The 22,635-nt window shown below is 31.0% G+C and overlaps 2 protein-coding genes across 2 annotated transcripts; one reads left to right on the plus strand and one right to left on the minus strand.

Moving 5' to 3' along the window:
* The first annotated feature begins 2,193 nt into the window (after positions 1-2,193).
* LOC130613227 (uncharacterized) lies at positions 2,194-6,858 on the plus strand. The gene is made up of 8 exons (XM_057434562.1): positions 2,194-2,350; positions 3,998-4,112; positions 4,268-4,446; positions 4,531-4,722; positions 4,802-4,957; positions 5,103-5,546; positions 5,646-5,834; positions 6,422-6,858. Exons 2-8 carry the CDS (start codon positions 4,015-4,017, stop codon positions 6,856-6,858), a joined length of 1,695 nt encoding a protein of 564 aa, XP_057290545.1. The 5' UTR covers positions 2,194-2,350; positions 3,998-4,014.
* LOC130613229 (uncharacterized) lies at positions 2,529-22,177 on the minus strand. The gene is made up of 9 exons (XM_057434568.1): positions 21,512-22,177; positions 21,087-21,191; positions 20,038-20,178; positions 19,418-19,581; positions 18,251-18,370; positions 17,753-17,920; positions 17,393-17,671; positions 15,624-15,740; positions 2,529-14,434 (listed from the first exon to the last, which is right to left on the minus strand). Exons 3-9 carry the CDS (start codon positions 20,154-20,156, stop codon positions 14,160-14,162), a joined length of 1,242 nt encoding a protein of 413 aa, XP_057290551.1. The 5' UTR covers positions 20,157-20,178; positions 21,087-21,191; positions 21,512-22,177; the 3' UTR covers positions 2,529-14,159.
* Positions 22,178-22,635: the final 458 nt, after the last annotated feature.

The following is a 22,635-nucleotide window of genomic DNA, read 5'->3' on the forward strand; positions in this document are numbered from 1 at the left end:
GCTACTTGGCGCTCGAGGTAAAAAATAAAAAATTAAAAAAACTGTGAATGACAGCCAAAAACGTGAAATCGTAAAATCTACATAATAATATTAATAACGTCAATAATAAAAAATTCAAGCGTGCGCTAAATATGAAAATTATTTGGCAACAAATTTGTCATTAACCTCAATTAAGCACAACTTAAAAACAGATTCCATTTTTAAAACAATTCGTTTCAAAACGATCGGGTAAGCGGATTGCAGTATTTTCCGTTGGTTTCCACAATTTTCTTATTGTCATGAATGACAGAGGAGAAAGTAATTAAAAAAATTGCTTTCTAATCGCAGTCGTTTCAAAAATAAGTTTTTGTTCAGGGATAACAACGAATATAAGATTTGTTGCACGTTTCATACAATCAGGTTGTCTGTCAAATTTGTTTTTTTAACACCTCATATTATTATTGATTAAAGATTTTTTCCAAGGATTTGTTTCCAGTTTATTTTTCCTTTTACAGAGTTCTTTGCTATAATTTCAGCCATTATTTTATGGTTCTTAAGCACATGGACATAACAAATATTGACAATGCACAATAAAGCTTGCTTTAATGAAACCAAAAAATGGCGTTGCAAAACATTTAACATCATGCAAATGCGCGGTATACATCATACCTAGGAGAGACTTGTAATCACATTTAACAACTCCAGATACAATATAGAACATACCGTCACTAGATTTTAAGTTTGTGAAAAACGCCACCTTTTGATATATCAATCACCTTTTTAACTAATTACAAACATAGATGGAAGCAACATGCAATAACAACAAATTTAATTTCACATAGTAGTGACAGAAACAGCAAGTAAAAAGGAGAAAACAAATTATAACATTAAAAAATAACCTTTTACCCTCCCTGAGTGGGCCAAACCTAAAAATGACCAAACCATACTATTGCGAAACATATTTGCCCACAAAGACAATAATGTTACCGTTGATGACTGTTAACTATGTACTTCGTTTGTGACCAATAAACCTAATGAGAAATGAAACGACTGTTAAGTTCTTTGTAATATGCTTAAATGATTTTATTAGTATTTATCATGTACTATATAAAGTTGGTGTGGCTTTGAAGATGCATCCGATTCGCCGTTATTTGACTTTACTTGCTACTTCGTGTAATCACCTATTTTACTGAATGAGTCACAAAATTCAACATACTCTTTTTTAAATTGTAACCATTTACAGCATCTTAGATCTAACTATTAGGAAAAAACGTAAAGAACTTTTGAAAAGTTAAAATGATAAAACATAGGAGAAAAATCACAGCCATTTGTAGCAAATATATTTCGTCAGAAAATAAAATTTCATTATTAGTAATTCATGTGGGTGTTTTATGTCGGTGTAAAATTTCGAACTTAAAATCTAAGATTTAACCACAATTCTTCTCCGCTTCTGACTAATTACCATGCCCTGAAGAATCGGAAATATCTTCTTAAAAATAAATCAAGCTTTAGAATGTGTGAAGTCTCAGATGAGTTTCCGTGAAGAAATTTCAAATTTCAGTCATGTCGCTATTTACATTTAAACTTCATGCACATGACAGAAATAAACACATTGAGAGGCGTAACTCGGTAACGAAATCTGGTACGAGAGCAACTTAAAGCAATACCTGGCAACCACACAATACATGATATTGTGAGTGCGGATTCAATTTGGACCACAGACTGCTGTAATAAATATAGACATGCTTTTTTTAAACGCAATTATTGCAACACAACATCCCTTTCTTTCATTTCATACAATTGGTATGGTCCAGTCACTTAAAAGTGGGGCCTGGTAACTTTTGACACCTGTTAATTCCATCAAGTGCTAACTGTCCGTGCTTCTGTCTTGTGTCAACGGCCCGCGCAATTTTATGTCAACGACCTTTGTGCCGACATTTGTAAATAAAATTACAGATAAAATACGGGAACTAAATATCACGTTAAAGTAATTATATAACGCCAGTCAAATGGAGGTTCATAAATAAAAATATGTTTTTGGCAAGTCTTTTTTACAAAAAATAAAAATCCGGAAGTATTAAACATTGACCAAATGTATGTTATTACAGAAGCTTCCATGTTCTTTGTTTCATTTCGAACAGAAAGTCAATTGTGAGGAAACACAGCGACCTTCTTAAAGTAGTGACTCATGGTAATTTATTACTGTCAATAATGAAAAAAGAACACAAAAGAAGACGACAATAGAAAGTCACCGCAGTACATCGTTTGGGAAGGTAATTAGATTTTTGCCAATTGAAGCTTCATTAATACAGCGACTTTTTGACAGATGGTCACAACATCAACATTATGTTAGTATTATATTGAATTCAAGGTGAGTGATAACTAGTTTGGATTTTTCTTACATTTTTTATTGTTGAAGTCTGAGTTGTGCTGTGAAAATTATTATTCTACGACATATATAAGTTTAAGGAAGAATAACGAGTTTTAAAAAAAGACAACAACAAAAACAACAAAATCAAAAACAACAACAACAACAATAACAACAACAGCCACGACAAGAACATTTTTAGTAATACCTTAAGTATGTAAAACATTTGCTCGACTGTGGAAAAATAAAAAGAAATATTGAGTTAAATTGATAATATTAAAAAAACCAAAAAAACTGTCTGCGAAGGTGGGTACATCATCATAGTAAGAAGTCGTGTCAATGGACAAACACCCACTCTTGGTCAACCGAAACCCCTGAACCCACCCAAAATGGCTGTCATTAAATTTCAGATAGGTTACATATAATTTTAAGAAAAAATATTTCCGAATGATACAAGTTTTTGCTGGCATCAGCATTTTTTCTATTGGTTATTACTTATCTGTTAAAGCCTCACATGTTAAAGAAAAACCTTTTATATTTCTTAGGGTCAACAATCAAATTTAAGTAATTTAAAAATTCTAAATTTTAAAAAATCTTTTTCTTTATAAGGGAACATAACGAAAAAAAGAGTCATATAATTAATATTAATGTAAACCACGTCGCCACAAATTTTAATATTTGAAAGCCTGCCACAAACACGAACATTTTTTTTCGTCACTCCTCAATATTAACAACGACATCTGCTTAAGTCACGTGACTCGACTCAAGTTGACTTAAATAACTCATATTAGCTTGGAAGAGCGTGAATATATATAATGAGAAGATAACGAGTTAAAATGATTTAATAATTTTTTGTTTTAAAGTCTTACTGAAGAAGGAAATATGAAAGAAATATAGCATCCTGATGAGAGAATAGATTTGCGTAAATGCATCATTACGCGCTAATTAAAATGTGACAATTTGAGTCAGTTTTAATTATAATTGCAACAATTATAAACTTGTTTACTTCATGAGGGATCAATGACGCTGATGACATACACCTAATTTGACAATTTTGACAATGCTGCCTCTGTTTCATTGAAGTGAAATCAACTAAACACTTTTTAAAAATATTTACAACAATAAAAGCAACCAGAGCAACAACAGCATTAACGAACGAACGAACAAGTAACACATCAACAAAGAAAATAAATTTAGTCTTATTATTCTTGTTATTGTCGTCACTTTTTGTTTATTTGTTTGTTGTTATTGTTGTTGTTCAAATAATTTTACAGAAACAAAAATGGATTTTATTTCTATATTACTGATATTGTATTCCGCACCGAATTAACTCACTAATTAGGTTGTCATGGCAACTTCGTTAATGACACCAACATGGTCTTACATAACATACATAGTTACTTTCTCAGCACAACAACATAGGCTTGCGTAACACAATTGTTGTCTGATTTTCTGGCTGAAATAGAAGTCACTAACAAAAGATTTTGTAACGTTTGTTTATCGTGAATATATGCGTCATTTGACTGGGTGCGTTATCAATAGAATGTTGTTTCCGAATGACCACCATTTTGATAAATGTCTCATTAACAACAAGTGTTATCTCATGTATATCTTGAAGCCATTTTTTGATTGTTATTAATTTTGTTCCAGCGAAAAACACATTCAACATGTTAAAACAAGCCTGCTATTTCGTATTGCTCGTGGTATCAGTAACTTGCGAGTTGAATCTTACTACACCTCTGTTTTTTGATCCATATAATCCTTTGTAAGTACCATTAGTTTAGTTTTGTGTTTTTTTAAATGAATTAAAAGCAAATGTTATTTTTAAGTTTCTGGGAAAAATTTATCATAAACCTTTGGTTATATATTTACGTTATGCTAGTATGACTCCTCAGTGAGATATTGCGTTTTTTATTTCAGTTTCGGGTGTGAAGAACCAATTTATCGAGTTCCGCCGGGGGTGGCGACCAATTTGGTGTGTCCGCATCAAGTATACGCCAACTATAAACAAGAAATAGAAGACGTACGAAAAGAAAGAATATTTGAAACTCTTTACTACGTCAAAACAGAAGACGAGTATGTTAACTGCGATGCAAGATGTAAGGGATCCTAAGGAAATCTTTTTGAAAACTTGTACAATCTTCTTTTTTATATTCTCCTTATTGACATGCTTTTGCTTTTAGCTGGTATCGTATGGTTACAGTGTGACACAGTAGACCCAGTCAACAAAACATGCTACCCTCATCCAAGGGGGCGCGGATATTTTCCCTTATTAAGGGCATGCAACGGCTATGACATATTCAGATTTATACCAAAACAAGAAAAAGACTCAACTGCAATAGATTTCCGTCCAGGACACACATATCGGTTTATAGGTAAGTTTGCACCGACACTTGTTTTAACGCACGACACTTGAATCCAACGTCGTATTAATGTCGTACTTTTCTTTTTTAGCAACGTCATTTAGGACAAAAATGTATCTAGAACAACTCCAACTAGGCAGCTGTTCTCGAACTAAAAACAAGGGAGATTATAAACTTCGCTTCAAAGTTTACGTTTGCACCGATGAGGAGGTTAAAAGGGGAGATTGCGAAATTGAAGATTCTCAAAGTAAGTAATCTGTCGGTTTAAAAGTACAAAATCCAATGAATTTGAAAGACTTTATGATATACATATCTCTTTAATAAAGATATCATCACTAGCTATTACCCAGCGCTAATATTCTTATAATCAAAAGTGTGTAAACCTTGTTTAGAGTGTCAACAAAATTGCCAGCTTAAAAACGAGACATTTTATCAAGATAGCAACGGAAACTGCTACATGAAACAACGAAAATTATGTGTGAGCGATGCGTTAGGTGTTACAATGAATAAAACCAAAGAAATTAAAATTGACTGTCAACCACCAAGCTATACAAAATGGAGAAATATCACAACACAATATTACAGTGATGGAGAATGTCATATAGTGCAAGAGAGAAACTGCACTTTTGTATTTACTGGTAAATCGTACACAGAAACAAGAAAGATAAGCAAACCATGTGAGAAAATGTCATGCGAAAAGTGGAAATTGAAAGGGGATAGGGAATACGAAGTTAACGGCACGTGTTATGGAGTAGCCATACGGTCCTGTTCAGGTGTTGGTTTCAACTATGTTGAACAAAAAGAAGTCAACGTTACATGTAGGATATCTCAAGCAGGTAATTTCATTTCCACTTTTATTTCTAAATTTCACTTCCATTTTTATTTCTGAATTTCACTTAATTCATATTTATTAATTTGTTCCTTTTTTATGTTAGTAAGAGGAGATGCTGAAGAGGGTGATATCCATTTCCAACTGTACATTGCAATCGGTGCTGCAATACTTGCTTTGTTGTTTGGTATGGTGATTGGCGTGATGTGTATGCGTTATCAACACAACAAGAGATGCCCCACAAAAACAAACGCGGTTCTAACTAGTGCACCATCAAGCATACAAAGCAATTCTCGTAAGTATATCTCAACAATTTGACGAAAATGAGTTATTCAGACAAGTTTTTTTGATAAGAAATTTCATTATTCGTTTTAGCCTCAGTTACACGGACGAATTTCTAATTTCAGCCTCATAGTCGCTATAAAGTTACTAACTTTACAATATCAGCTTTCAGTTGCTATTTTTTTATCTACAAAACAGTACTTCAAAAAACTTTTAAAGGACTTCTTGTTTTGTAACTTGCTTGTTAGATAAGCTTTTCAACTTTTCAGCCTAGCCTGTTGCATAAGTTATGACCCAAATCCAAGACTTCTCTTTTAGTAATTAGATTTTCCTTTTTGTCAGGCTTCCATTTTCTTGACTTTTCCAGATCAATACGTGTTAATAAAAAGTAACAAAAAATTTGTTACTCTGATTCCCTTCGCCTTCATTGAGACGCTTATTAAAATCCTATCAAAAAATTCTTTCTTTTTTGGTCAATTTAAATATTAAAACGTCAGCCATTTTTCTTTTTGTAATCAACAACAACAGTGTAGTATAACATACGAAGTCTATTTTCAATAAGCGAGATAAATGATAACCTTCGCGAACCCTATTTTTTAGCATCCAATGGTCATACCAACAAAGTATTTGAACATGAAGTGATAACGGGAGAAATATTTCATTTCGGAAGTGATGAGATACCGCCACCACCATCATACACATCAGAAGGGAAACAGTACCTCGAAAGAAGTCACTCAGCTTTCTCTCCTTCCAGTGTTAACCGAAGTGTTTCTTTTCATTATGGGGACGAGAGTGTATTTACCAGTCCAGATCCGATCGCATATCGCCACTATCAACCCAGAAGACCAGGACGAAACAGAGTGAACAGAAATTCGAGCGCAATATCAACAGCTCAGTTGATGAGACACTACAGCGATGCCTCGTCTAGACAATCCAGATTGACCAGTATTGACCTATCTAATGGTGGGCCATCAAGGCAGACAAGTTTAAAGTCACAAATGCCAATATACGATGAAGTGCAGGAGGCTATTATATAGCAGAAGAAAATAATAAATAGAAAATCAAACCGGGGATGTTGCGTGAAAATAAATTGATGTAAATAATAAAGAAGAAAATAAATCAAAGTTAGACGTTCGAACTGTTAGAAATATAAACATGCAAAAACATTTGGTGAAACAAAAAATTCATTTTTTCCGATTTATTTTACTTTTGTAAATATGTTATGTGGGAGTATTTTATAATAAATATGAATTCATATATGAAGTTGTAGCAGTCATGTTTATGTTTTGTATATCAAGTGCAAAAAGGAAGACATTGATGTAACCTTCTCTCTCACAAATATCAACTTGTTATGGTTAACCTTTTCTTCACTTAATTGGTTTCGTCGATGGCGTGAAATATTTAATGACTTTAAGGTGGACAGGAGAAAAAAATATTCAGATGAGTTCGCTTGATAGAAATTCAGTAGACAATCTTGGCACAATTCCAAATCAATAATTTGAATACTTTCCAGAGAAACACAAAGTCCTTTTCTTAAAACAGAATTAATCTGTTAGCCCTTTTAAACCCATTAATCTGGCTTTTACACCCAGATAATTAATTTTTAAAAAAAAAAACACACAGCATTAGGTGGAAAAGATGATTTGTCTTTGAGAACAAGTAACGAGGCCTAAATAGACGTCCAAAAATGATTGAAGTGATAGTTATAGTAATATGACGACCAAATAATTTCATAAGAAATATTATAAAGAATTAAAATTTCCCCCGTGGAAAGAAGTCGCTTTTGTTTACCACAGGTAATAGTGCGTAATTAGAAGTGATGAGTTCTTCTAATAACAATGATCTACGATATCCAGCTTCGATTAACAAACCACGCTGTCTAATTGAACTTTTTTTGTTCGTTAATTACAACAGTCACATTTTCAACATCAATGTCGGTTTTTTCAGCATAACCTTCAGAAAAAAAATTAAAAAATCGAAATTAATGCAAATTAATATTGAGGGAGGAAATAACTTGGTTCCTTCTCTCTCCTTTGATGTTAAATACTTTTTGTGAAGATATCAAATATAAAGGTCATAAATCTGAACAACTAAACGTGGCAAAACACTAAGACTATATTATTAAAAAATTATTTACAGCATGACATGCAAATATAAGTTACACTTATCGATTGTCACAACACAGATTATCGAGCAAATTGCCGTAACGCAGGTTGTCGAGCAAATTGTCGTAACAAAGATAATTGAACAAATTGTCGCAATAGAGATTATCGAGCAAATTGTCGTAACAGAGATTGTCGAGCAAATTGTCGTAACAGAGATTGTCGAGCAAATTGTCGTAACAGAGATTGTGGAACAAATTGTCGTAACAGAGATTGTCGAGCAAATTGTCGTAACACAAATGCATTTACCGTTAATGACAATCTTTTGTTTATAATTTCGATTACAGACTCGGCACATACTTGGGCTAGAAAATCAGTGTCTTCACTGAAACAGATGAACAGTTTACTCAACCAAAATAAAATGGGTTATATTGAAACAAGTGGAAGTTAATCTTAACTGGCCATACATCTTTGTATTTGAAATGTGATGCAACATCACAGAGGGTGCAATCCATTTTACTATCAACCTACCAAATTATTCATCCCTTCCCCATTATCTCCTACTTGTATAATGTAAATTAACCTTAATGATTCTTCAGAGTCGTACAAAGCCTGGAATAATTCTTAATTGTCTCTAAATATAATTGTGTTACTTTTCGCTGTTGTTTAATGATTCCTAAAGCGTTTTTGTGGTGATCATAGCGTTTTGTGGGAATCTTTTATTAAAAACTTGACAACAGACTTACTGTCAATAAAAACTTAGTATGCCTAAATATAATTTTTTAATATTTTGAAGATAAACATTTATTCTCGTAAAAAGTACCCCCCTCCCCCCTAACTGAATACTCAGTTGTTTGATGGCCCCCTTCCTCACTTAGTGCTTGTTTGATGACCCCCTCCCTACCTTAGTATTCAGTTGATCCCCTTCCTCACTGAGTGTTCAATTGTTCGATTACATTTCCCTCCTCACTCAGTACTCAGTTGTTCGATGACGCCCTCCCTCACTCAGTACTCAGTTGTTCGATGACACCCTTCCTCACTTAGTACTTAGTTGCTCGATGACCCCTTCCTCACCCTCCATAACTCAGTGTTCAGTTGTTCGATGACATTCCCCCCCTCACTCAAGAGTCGGTTGTTCGATGTCCCTCTTGCTAATGATAAATTAAGCTTCGACTATGAAAAAATCCTGCTACAAAATACTGTGGGCAGTGAATTTAAAATTTGACCACACATACAGGTATGCTTCATTGGAGAAAAAAAGCAAATTACTCACACGTAGAACTTACGTGCTTAAAAAAACATTATTCCCAGAAAAGGTGTGCATTATGGTCAATGCACAACCATCAACACAGAGGTAAAAAGAGCTCATAAATACGTGATAGTACAACGTGCTGTATTACAATACAACGTTGTAATTTAGCCTGGTTGCCAATGATATGATCATCATGCGGTATTTGCGGCAGAAATATAATGTGTTAGTTTTTTAAAAAAATTGTTTAACAAATAAAACGTTGAAGGCTGATTATAATAGACATAACATTCTCTTCAACTTATGAAAATACTAAATGCTCTTTGACATTTAAAATTTGATGGTGTGTAGACAATTTCGAACATGAAACAGAATATTATTCCACTAAGATCGGAATTTGCACTGCACAGGATTAAAAAACGGAACAGTGTTAAATAACAGATAGCTAACTTTTGCAAGTACCTAATTAAAATATAAAGCACCAAAGAAATAATTGAATAATTATCATAATTATCATAATAAATCAATATTAGATTGAAAAATGAAAACTACGAACAATGTAGTGGTGTATACCACGTTGTTATTCATGCAGCATCGAACAATGCGTCAACTCAAACACGCCTCGCTGTGGTACTGTATGACGTCAACAACTAATTACTCATAACACTCCATAATTGTTGAACAACTAATGTAAAATAAATGCAAAATTTGAAGCAACATAAAAACATAAAACTTATATAAACCATAGTAACCATTGTAAAGAGACAAAAAATTATTCATTGGTCTTCTTTGTGTTACACTTACTCACGTTGTGTTTTTCTGTGGAAATCATCTCAGTATGCAGTACAACATGCTTAATATAAATATAAGAACTTCAACAGACCTACCTGGATATAAAACATCACAAAAGACTAATAGTCCAATCGTCAGAAAGTTCGAAAATCCATATTTTTAAATCTTGGACTCATTTTGCCTACGAATTCACTATTCTTCGAAAATAACTGACTTTGTCACATTTGATGGTCATGATTGTGCAAAAAATTAGAATGCACTGATAATCAAATCCTGAGAAATATCCTAAAACCCATATTTTTGCTACAAATCCACCAACTGTCTTCAGCACATTCGAGGGTCTATTGTTTCCTGTCATTGTGCAAAAATTAGAAAAAACTAATGATCAAAGCCTGAAAATGTCGTTTTTTGGAACGTTCTTCCTCATTTTTCGCATTTTTGAGCCGGTAAGATTTTTTTTTATAAAATCAAACGTTGTAACATTCGAGGTTTCATTGTTCTCTAACTTCGTGCAAAAAATCAGAGAAAGCTTAATTTTTAAAAAAAAATTTGGTAACGGACAGACAGACAGAAACAGGTCATTTTATAGAACTTCATCTGTACCAGGAAGGTTAAAATAAATAACAACAATTTTTTTTAAATTTACTTTTAAAGGAGCTCTTGGTAATTTTAGAAGTAAAAAAAAAAAAAAAATGGATTAAACGAAGAACTCAGAAATTCAACTTAAAATTGCTGCAATGAAGGAACTCAACAATTGAACAAAAACAAACAGAAAACACTAAATAGGGATGCACAAACAAGAAGCATAATTATGAACAAATTTAGGATTTTTGGAGAAACCAAATTTACCATAGACTTACTTATAAAGAAACGTTTTTGTTATCACATGCATTTCCATAGATTGGAATATTTTTTTAGAACGTAAACGTCAAAGAGTTCAGAAAATACTGAATATGTATTTCAGGTAAGTAAGTAACTCAGTAACGGGAAGTTTTAACGTCCTTGGGGACCTAACGGTTGGTTCTTTCTCCCCTCCGACTGTAACTTTGTTACATTACCGCCGGAGATACGTATAGCATTGCTCTAACTTGCTTGCCTGCCACACAAGCCGGTTAGCGGACAAAAGATGGCACCAAACGGGCTGACAACACTGCAATTAAAGTGCGCCGGAGTGCGGACTCGAACCTGAAACCTTATAATTACAAGTCGAATGCACTACCACTACACCATCTCCGCTATAAGTTAAGGTAACATAAAAAACAAATACAAGCTGTATGTTACTTTCTACTGCATACATGCTGGTGCCAAAAAGGCCTTAGTTTCATGTGTGGCAATTCTTTAATAATTTCCTTAAGGTTACTGTAAAGGAAACAATTTTTTTTTTAGGTTTTTTGCAAAAAATTCATGAAATACAGAAAAAAAAAATCTCTTTCCAATGACATATTTTATATTTTATGAAAATATTTGGAACATCCCTTTTTTCTGGAAAAAGCCTTTTTAGAGGTGTTATATCCTTCACACCTTTGAAAAAATATGTGCAAAATGAGTTGAGCATACTTTTTGTAAACATTGTGCATAATATGGAACTCCCGTATAAAAATATGCATAATAATATTTTTTAGATAGTTAACTTTCACTATCGAATTAAAAAAAATCAAAGTTAAGGAATATGCATATGAGCTGTCTCCTGTAAACCTGACTTCTGTCTATTAATAATTCTGAACGCGTGCACGCATATTCAGCATAAAGAAAAAGTTCGCACTTCAATCATCTTTCTGCATACTCAGTTCACACATTTTTATAACACCTACGAAAATCTTTAAAAACAAATATCTCGTTAGTAAATTTTCGCATACATGCCTTTTCGTTTGTGGTCTCTTTTTCCGAAAGCTTCCTATTAACCCATTGAAATTTTCGGTAATGAAAAGCTGAATAAATTATGCACAAAAGGTTCCCGGATTTTTTTGTATAAATTACTGATTAGCGAATTATGACGACAGAAAGAAAAAAATATGCATTTTTTTGAATGATTATATATAATTACAAATAATTTCATAACGACGCTATTAGAAAAAAAAAACCGGGAACCTTTTTGAATTTAATTCGTGCTGAATATAATGGTGCGAAAACGACCACGCGTTTGGAAAAAGAAGCCATTTTAAAACGTACGGTGAAGAAAAATTGGTGTGTGTTTATTTCATTATATTTTCTTTTTGGAAAATTACCATCTCACGAAAATAACACCATAAAAAAAAATATAACAGTATTGATAAATTATAAGGGTTTTTCTGAGACTACTCATCAAGTGAGTTTTTTCCTCTACAGTAACCTTAACATCTTTTGTGCATCAAAATGCTTTACCAATTTCACTCGCAAAACAGTGAACCAGCCCAACTAATATTCAATTCGTAAATAAATAGAAAAACGGTTAAAAATATTGAATTATCAAAGTTATGTGATGCTGTACAATTACAAGCAAATCAAAATACTTCTTCTGTTATGTAGCATCTTTCATTTTTCTGGAAATTAACAAAGATAAATGATGTACCTTTACCAGCAGTGAAGAAAAAAATAGCTGCCATTTTTAAGTATCAGCGTCTGTGTATATTCCCATGATCAAGAAAAATATCAGCTATGGCAAATATTGAAAAAAAAACGTCGAACATGTGACTTGTGTGCAAAACTACTTAAAAATAAAGAAGATTATAACATGGAGTATATAAGAGAGAAATATAAGAAAAAGCTATCCAAAACAGATATAAAATAATGATCATTGACCTCTATTGAATATTTTTTTGTTCCACTAGTTGAAATCAATACTTCAGAACAACAGCTTCACAAATTTGCAATATTTTCTGTTGAAGATCGTATAAAAAATACTTAGGATTGGTAAAGAAATGGATGTAAAAATAAAAAATATTTGACAAATTATACTAGCTGGCTTGCTGTGATTGATACAAAATAACAAAAACTATGAAATATGAAATAAAAATCAAACCTTGCATGGACGAAAACAAGAAGTTCTGCTAACTCTCAGTTCAATTATCATATATCCAAACGCATTTGCATCGTGTACTTTTTGCAACATGCAAACAACCAGAGCTGGTTAGCAGCATCATAAATTCTTCCATTTCTTACAATTAAGATTTGATTTCGAAAACGTTCTATAATCTTTATATACATGCATTGTTTCTTCTGAAAAGGTATGGTTGGATTTTAATTTAGTGATCCAGCAATCCAGTCTCCAAAGTTTGTTAAAACATCTAAATACATCATTTGTATAAAGAAAAAACTTGTTTTTATTTAAAAACAGCAAGTAAACAAAACTGACAACAAAAATGGCATTTACTCTATTCAATGTGTGCGACTATACAGAGAAACAATTTTTAGACAGATAACTTGATCAGTTTACCACTGTTCAATGAGATCACCAATACTAGTCACCAAATCTCATCAAGACTAACATAAAGATTTGAATTTAATCAAAAGGAAAAAGGATTAATTTTAAAATATTTGTTTTTATAATTATTAAACTAGCGCTGAAAAAATAATACAGTTTTTAAAAAACGTAAAATTCCAAGTTAAATAAATAAATAATTTATATAAAAATTGACTGATATAGAGTAACATTTACTCCCTCACAACACTAATATTTCAATTTTTTACATTATTCCTAATTACATAAAATATAAAATAATAATACAAAGTTTTGTCATTTATAAGTTGAAATATTTATTCTAACTTTAACCACGTTTAAAATACACCTTTAAAATACGCAGCTACTGTGAAAACTTGATAAAAATGTAGAGTGTACAGAAGAGCTTTCAAAAAAAATGCAATTACATGATTCTGTCTGTATTATAGAATTCTTAGAAATACTTTGGTTGGAAGCAAAATCAAAATTTCCTATGATTTAATTTAAGGATTTAAATGATTATTTCTTGTGTAATACAACTTACATACATCAGTGTACATTGTGATATGGTGCAGTTTATATCTTTAATTGTTGACATTTACATTAAGATATTTTTTGTTCTTCTTCGTATAAAGTGTTACTCAAAATGTAAATAACAATGATGTCATAAGTTATTTTTCCACAAAAGTCTATTTAATGTAAAAGAAAAATATGAGTAGAAGTTTTAGCAGCATAAAAAAAATTGTTGTAAAGATTCGAAAATAAAAGAAATATACATAACTAATGTGTGTTTATCGTTACTTCATAATTCGATGTGTTTATATAATCATTGGATGACTGTTCCCGATCATGATTCAAATCAGCATAAATATTCTGCTCAGTTTTATGTAGATCCAAATCTGCGTAAAAACTATCTTCATTTGAATTTATGTTTTTACCTTTCCCCTTGTGCACGTTGTAATAAGAAGTATTTCCTTTTGGAGTAGCGCTCTTTATTTTTGCCTTGTTTGCTTGCAACTCTTGCTTGGTATTGTTGTTGTTGCTACATATGATACCTAAAAAAAAGCAATCAGTATTCGTGAATCAAAATAAAAATGAAGATAGAAATACGTTTTAAAAGTAAGCATGAAAGACTATACACCCCTACGATAGATAACTTCATGGACTTAATGAGAATAAGAAGAATTTGAGTAAATTATGAGTATTTAAAACTTTTAAGTAAGGAATGGAGAGATCGAATCAATATTTTGTTTTAGTATCTTTCATTATCTTTTAGTACGAAAATTAAAAAAATTTAATATTTGTAATTCCACTAAACAAACTGAAGCCTATCTCGCATTCATAAAAACAGTGGTATATTTTAAGATGGACACTAAACCTGCAACTATAACATTAAAATCTTGAGAACAAGAGAAGATTTTTGAGCCAGCGTTACTTTTAACAGAAAATGCAACCTGTTTAAAGCGTGTAAAATGTGTTATATATATGGCAGTAAATGTATAACTAAAATCCATGACAAATTAAAAATATAAGCATAGTGAAAAAGGCTAACACCAATGCGATTGAACTTTTTTTGTAAATACACCACAACACAAGCATATGGTAAATTTAAACTCACTAAGTATTTTCGTTTTGCTAAACAAATAAAATCGAATATCAAGGATTATTTTTTCAGCTTTTCCTTCTATTTTCTTATTTTTGTTTTTCTGATAATTTGAATTGACCACTTTTTTACTTTAACAATTTTAACAAATTTTTCGAAACGTTAAAAATGAAACTTAGATTATAAATATTACAAATTTTTACACATTATTAAGATTGAATGTGTGATTAACAGATTTTTGCCCTGAATAAAAAATTCCATCTGAATAACCTCCTAGAGGCTGTTTACATGAAAGCTGAGCCAGCCTGGTTGCAGGGTCAGCCCGTTTGCAGTGATCTCGCCTGAGTGCTATTTTTGAAGGAATTTAAATTTCGTTTGAATGGAGAAGCGAGCTTGCCCCTTACCGAGATCTCACCTATTTTGCTTTAGTAAGCAAGCTAGATAAAACTTCATATAGACAGTAACAAGCATAATGGCCCGCCTGGGCAAGATGGTTTATCATGCTCACATAATTAAATTCTTTTGTTATGAAAATTATTTCTTTTGTTCTGCATTATTTAACGTTTTCATTGTCTAAATCCAGCCCACCTATATAAATAGTCCGTAAAAAAATTAATTGCATTAATATAAACATTGCTTACCTCTATGTTTCAGACAAGCAATAAAAATGATAATAATAATTTGCACAACAATAGCTGTAGCAATGGCTCCAATGATCAGCAATCTTTTATCATGGCTATCTTTAATACTCGGGGAAGCTAGAATGTAAGAAAAAAAAATGCTATATAACTGACAACACCTACTGTAAATAATAGTTGCCACCAGTAACAAGAGAATTCGTACCAGGATTGCAATTAGCCTTAACAACACCAAAATGTAAGAATAAGAAGCCAAAATTTTTTCCATGAATTAAATTGGGAGCAGACAGGCTGTCCTACATGTAAACATCCACTTATACAGTTAAAAACATCAGAAAATAGAAATGCAAAAACTTTATTTAAATCTTCACAGAGGTTTAAACTTTTGTTTTTTTTAAAGAAGTGCCTTGATTTTTTTTTAATTGAACTGAATAAAAATTTCTCAAAAGATTTGTCACATTCATGTTGTTGGAATTTGTCACTATTTATTTTGATCTATTAACAGCACATTGCTTTTGGCATATAACTTTACAACAAAAAACAACTTATGGTTATATGATCTTGGTGAAAATAAGTGTAGATAACTACGGATTCTTTTGTGCTTATCTCTCAAAAAAATATACAGACTATTTCTATATTAGACACAGGTTGAACTTGTCAATGTTTACAGTGGATCCAAATTCAATTAGGTGCTAAAAGTTGCTGGCGTTAGCAAGATTATTTTCGAAATGGATTGTTTCGTTTTGGCATGTTCTGGCTGCAAAGTAATTGACACTATTGAGGTAGATATATAAAAAGCCTGAAAACTGTAGGGACAACTGTAAAATGTCTTGATACAAACTAATTCCAGGTAAAAAATAATTTGATGGCAACATAGGGATTATAAATGACATCACCCATGCCAAAATAATTTCTCATATGTTACTGATGCTATGGTTTTGATTTTTGGTGGACTAGGAATGGAGGTAGGAAGACGGGTTGTTAAAAATATCTAAGGGTTTGTGTTAACACAAACACATTTTTTAATATAATTTAAATATCTAATTCATCAAATAACAACTAAAGAGTAGTTTTGAATAGTTAAAAAATTAAAAATATTGTTGTAATCTGGCATTATTTCAAAAAACTACTGGTCTTGTATATGCTATAACACACTATTTGTGTGAAGATATCTATTATTACGTCAAAGTTCAACGCTAAAACGGGACATGCTGTTATATTATCGAAAAAAATTGTGCTACTTCAAAAAAAATATCTATTTTCTTAAAAAAAAAAAACAAGAAGTATTTAGAATGGTGTTTTAAGCGTCAAAATATATTTCTTTTCCTGTTTTATTTATCTATTTTTATGATAGAGAGAAAATCTCTGCCATTTACATAAAAATGTATATGTTTAAAACACCAAATTTTACTATTTTTCCTATTATGAGTTTAATTTTTTTATACCTTTAAGTTTTTAAGACAGAATTTCACAAGGCGGATTGTGAATAACAAATTTGATGAATACAAAATGTGCAAATTTAAAATGTCTAGAAAAAAAGTGAAAATTCAACTTTGGAACCGCTATAATCAACAGTTTTGAGCATAACTACACAGTGATAAAAAACAATCTACTCCACAAGAGACTTTGTTAAAACAAGGTGATTTGCTAAAGTGATATGCCCAAAAACAATTTATTTCTGTGTCAATAAAATAAATGTCAAACAGGGAAGATTATACAACACTTTGAAAGTTCTCTTTTCTCATATAAGTAACAACACCATTTTAACTAACCGTTAAGTCCTAGAGGTTGACAAAACGATTCAACTTCTTGATAATCGGTATATGTATCATTTTCAGCACTAAAACATTCTCTTTTCTGAAGGTCAATACACTTGTTTCCAGATGGTTTCCTAGATATTATAGACCATTCTTTACAATTAACAGCTATTTCTCTATATTCTTCATGTGATGCACCTGTTAAAGTATTATTACATTGCTTTCTTTGCACTAACGTTTTTTTTGCACCTATTTTAGAAATTGTCACCCACTCAGAACATGTCTGTAAGCAACCTAAGAAAAAAAGAAAACCAAATTTCATAAAAAAAGACAAAGAGCAAAAATACAATCAAAGTCGAATATAAGAAGCTTTACCTTTGTAGTAACAACCTTCTGACAAGCAAACATTGCACGTATTATTAAGAACTTCTTCCCTTGTGCAGACATATACTTTTAGTTTTAATGGATATCTACCATCTTCAGTTGCATTGCAACTTCCACCAATCATATTGTTTATATTTTCCTCGGTTCGAAAACCAGTGCCTAGGATAAAAAAGGTGATCAGATAGGTTTGATGTGTACGACAAAAAAATTATATAATCCTTAAAATGAATGCAAAGAATATTAAACTGTGCACTGAAGAGTACATCTAGTCTGAAGTTGCAAATGCTTCAAGATCAACTATCCTGCTTCATTTTAAATGTTGTTCCTTTGGAATTATTGACTAACTAGGAAGTGATTTATGGAACAGGCTGCTACAGGCATATTTAGCAGTTTATATTGCCGTCAGAATGGATATTCTTTAAGGTAATAAAACTTTCAATTAGTTAATCTTTTTACTAGTGATGCTGAATTGAACAGAGGAAAACTTACCAATAAAATAATAAGTGTGACCTTCAATAAACTGCAGCTGGTCAGGAAATACAATATACCGAAATACGATACGCCAATAAGTACGTGAATTTTTATTACAATTCAAAAACTTCCAACCACCTGAAAAGTGATTTAAAAAGTGATAGTTACAATGTCTACTGCCAAATTTAAACAAACAACAACTTAGTTCACACATATTTGGTTGATTTTTGATGTCATTCAGTGTACATAGCTCAAAAATATTTATGAATAGATGAGCCCACACACGCGCAAATGCTATCCAGGCGTGCAAAAAGTGGACATTGCTTTTGAAAAATAGCAATGTTCACCTGGAAAGCTATTTTAGAACATTTCTCTTCTTCATTTTACTGAATGATTTAAACATTGAACATTATTCATTAAAGTTTGGTTTGTGTCTTCTTATGGTTTTACAACTTAAATTATTATTCAGTATAATTCTAATATCATTTTTGTTTAATGTATTTAAAAAAGGATATTATTTTTAAATTATAACAGGAAAGAGATTTAAAGAATTCTTTTTTTTTCCTTTATTAAGAAATGTTACACAATAATCCTATGCGAAGAATGTTGCATATTGCTCATTTGCAATTTAATTTTTGTCACAATCCCCTGAAAGACCTGTTTTTAAAAAACATTGCTAGTATAAATATTCTGCACATTCTCATTCTAATTTGATTTTTTAAAAACGAATATTTATAGTATAAGTCTTTAAGTAAAAAGAATATCTTGAGGACCAAGGCTCACAAATTTAAAAAATGTACACAGTTCTTTTGCACACTGTAACAAACAATTTAGGCCCAACTTGTTATCAATCGTTAGTTCTCCTATAAAATTAGTGAGTTTACACTAAAGTTACATTCAGATCAAATAACCTGAAATATGTAAAATTAACTGCCATTTTCACACCAAAAAAGTCATTCGGACTACTGAAGCTTTAAACAAATGACATCTTCTACCAAATGGGCATTCAGGAACTTTATGGAATTAGCACCTGTTTAATTCCCCAGCCCTTTCATTTATTCATTAATTCTCATTCTCATTTTTTTAAATGGTATTATAGGGTACAATACATAATACATATATTTTGTCAGAAACAAAGAAGTATGTTTTTTATTGAATTACCATTATTGTTATTCTAAATCTTACCAGTTGCATTGCAGGTATCATATGCTTTCTTGTCTTGATCCAAGAAATAGAAATTTTCATAAGTGTCCTGATAATTGGCATAAGCATGATGATCAGCATTAGGACAAACAAAATCTATGTAGTCGTCTTGTTCTACACGAATAGTGTGATCCTGACAAGCAAACCTAAACATACGTGTATAAATACAAGGAAAACTAAATTTGCTGAACTTGACAGAATTTTTGAATTAGAAACAGATAAGAAACAGAGAAGAGCAAGAAAAATGGATAAATGCAAAATCATTACAAAGCAATTAACTTTGTACCAGGACTTGTAAATGTGGTACAACCAACAACTTACACAGATGCATTAGACCATCCAAGGACAGTAAAAGTCTGCTCTTCCTCAGTTCAGGTGTCAGGAAGTTAAACAAATAGTCAAAAACAGTACAATGAAGCTTCATAATTAACTGAGACTCAAAAAGAGGTCTGAAAATGGAAGCACAGAACTTTTACAAATCTCTTAATATAATTTTGATTAGGGAGGCATGAAATTTCCTGTGCAACACAGTTAAGAATAATAACAATTATAATGCTGATAATTCTATTCATGATAAACAACAAGAAAAAAAGAATACTTACACATGGTTTCGAGAATGTACAACAATAGATGGTAAATGTTGAGTGCGATAACCAAACGTCAGACTTGATACCAAGTGTGCGAATATTAAATAATATTTTGTTGTTGCGACTTGACTCATTGTTTAATTAACTTCTGTTTTTCTAAAAACAGGTCCAGGATTATGTTTAGAGATTGAGTACTTCTTAATTATAGAGGAATATATTAGCAACAGCACTTGAATCAAGTTTTTTTTCCAGTACCTACTTTCACGTGTAAACGCAAAAAAATGAAACTTTTTTTTTAAAAAAAACAAGAACTAACAGGCAAAACTGTCTAAATGAACTTAAGGCAACAGTCATGGCTGCATTGATACCAGAATTACATATGACAATTAAAATATTTTTTTTAAAGTTTTTTATAACTGTTTTTTTAAAGCTAGTGTTTGTTATAACTTGGTTTCTTAACAAACAAATATGTTTATACAATAAAAATTATCAAACTTTCAAAAATTCTTTCAAATTAAGATGGTTTTGTTCTTTAAAATATCCTGTATACCAATTAAAAACAGGTCAAAATTTACTTACCTTGGCTTTACCTTAAAAGGTGTCAGAAATAAACAGAAACACAAATAAAGAAGAAAATGATAACGTTTGGTTGTGTGCCACTTTCTTCTTTAAAAATCATTTAACCTACTTAAATCAGAGGTTAATGGTGTTAGTTAAGGAAATGGTAAACATTTAATTACCAGGTGACACTGGCAACATTTTTAATTGCAAAATTTCACAAAGCAGTTGCCCACATTAACATGTTTCAATTGTCCTCCCTACTGCAATTTAATAGTTATAAACAAAACCATTAGGGGCAATGATTTAGCATTTAAATGACTTTACATTACTATACAGGTAATTTTTTTAAATATTCAATAAGATATTCGGCTTAACTAACTTTACTATAATTTAAAATACATAATCTTGATGTAGTTTTGCAGAAAATATTATTTTCCTCTCAATAAATCTGATGTACTTTATATCTACATACTTTGCTAAATTAATATAGTATCCCAAAATACCTTTTCTCTTCTGCAACAAAATCCAGTTGACATTATCTGTGCTGGCAGCTCCAGTAGCTATGTATTTATATACACCTGCCATTGTATCTTCTGCATAAAGTATTTCTAAACAATAACATTTCTACCAAATTATTTAAAATGTTGTTAAGTTAGAGGACAAATGAAACCACCTTCAATTATATTTTGATAATAACAAACAACTTGCAAGTCACGAAAGATATAACACAAACTGATCGGTGCCTGAAAAGATTTTGCTAATCTAGTCAAAATTTCATTATTACAACTACAATTTACAAATTTGAATGATTGTGGAAATTTCTGCATCAACAATATTTTGGTATGTTTTTGCTATTTATGACTGGTAAAGTTGATAGTTTAAAACAGTCACAAAATTACAACTAGAAAATATTGTATGCAAATCAAACCTCGAAGATGGGAAAACAGAAGTTGATGTAATTATCTCTTTCATGCTCGGATCCCTTTTTTATAAGAGTTGGTTAACAACATCAATCATTTATTTTTTTTCATTCCTCGCAATTGTGTTTTGATCCAGAAAGTGTGTTATATTCTTCACATAGTCATTAAATTGTGTTAATGCACGAGTTCTTTCTTGAAGGTATGATTGAATAATAATTTTGATGTATATTTTTAAAATATCTAAATATATTATTTTTATAAAGCAACAACTTGTTTTCATTTAAAAACAGCAAGTAAACAAGACTGGCAACAAAAATAACATTCACTCTATTGAATGTGTGAGACTATACAGATAACAATTTTTAGACAGATAACTTGATCAGTTTACACTACGTCCTTCAAAATCGTTAGAAATGTACAAATTTTATTAGAAAATCGAAAACATCGTCAGTTTAGTACGACATTTCGATGCAAGTCCGATATCACCGTTAGAATCTCAACCAAGAATCTCAGTTTTTTTCGAAATAAATGAAACCAAGTTTTTTGTCTTGGTTATTTTGACTTGGTTTCGATAATTTCGATTAGAAAATTTTTTTTAAACACGGGTTCGGTTATTTCGTTTTTCTATCGCCAAGATTTGAGTTTAACTCAGTTGTTTTATTTTCATTTCGTTTTTTTTTTAAATTTTATTGAACATTGGTAATTACCACTGTTCAATGAAATTACAAAGACTAACAGTGAGAGATTTACAGGATAAATTTATTTAAAAGGAACAAAGATTAATTTTTTATCCTATCCACAATAACAAAGATAACAAAGAAATATATATGAAGCTCTGTGCTTAAATAAAAAACTACCTCATAAAAACTTTGATTTATAGAAGAGGTAAATGTTTCTATATTTGATTTTTTGATTAAAGGAACTTTTTTTTCTGAACTCGATTTAAGGTTACTTTCTTCAACACAGACAAATTTACCAGGCGTCAGGTAAATTAAAGAAAATTAACATGATTGAGTTTAAAATTTCTGTTTTCATAACTATTAGTGCAGTTAAAAAAAATACTATACCCATTTATTATAAAATAAAATACAGCTTATTAAATATTAAAAAATAATGACAATCCAAAAGTTTT

Source organism: Hydractinia symbiolongicarpus, chromosome 10 (assembly GCF_029227915.1).
Source record: "Hydractinia symbiolongicarpus strain clone_291-10 chromosome 10, HSymV2.1, whole genome shotgun sequence".
Taxonomy (NCBI): domain Eukaryota; kingdom Metazoa; phylum Cnidaria; class Hydrozoa; order Anthoathecata; family Hydractiniidae; genus Hydractinia; species Hydractinia symbiolongicarpus.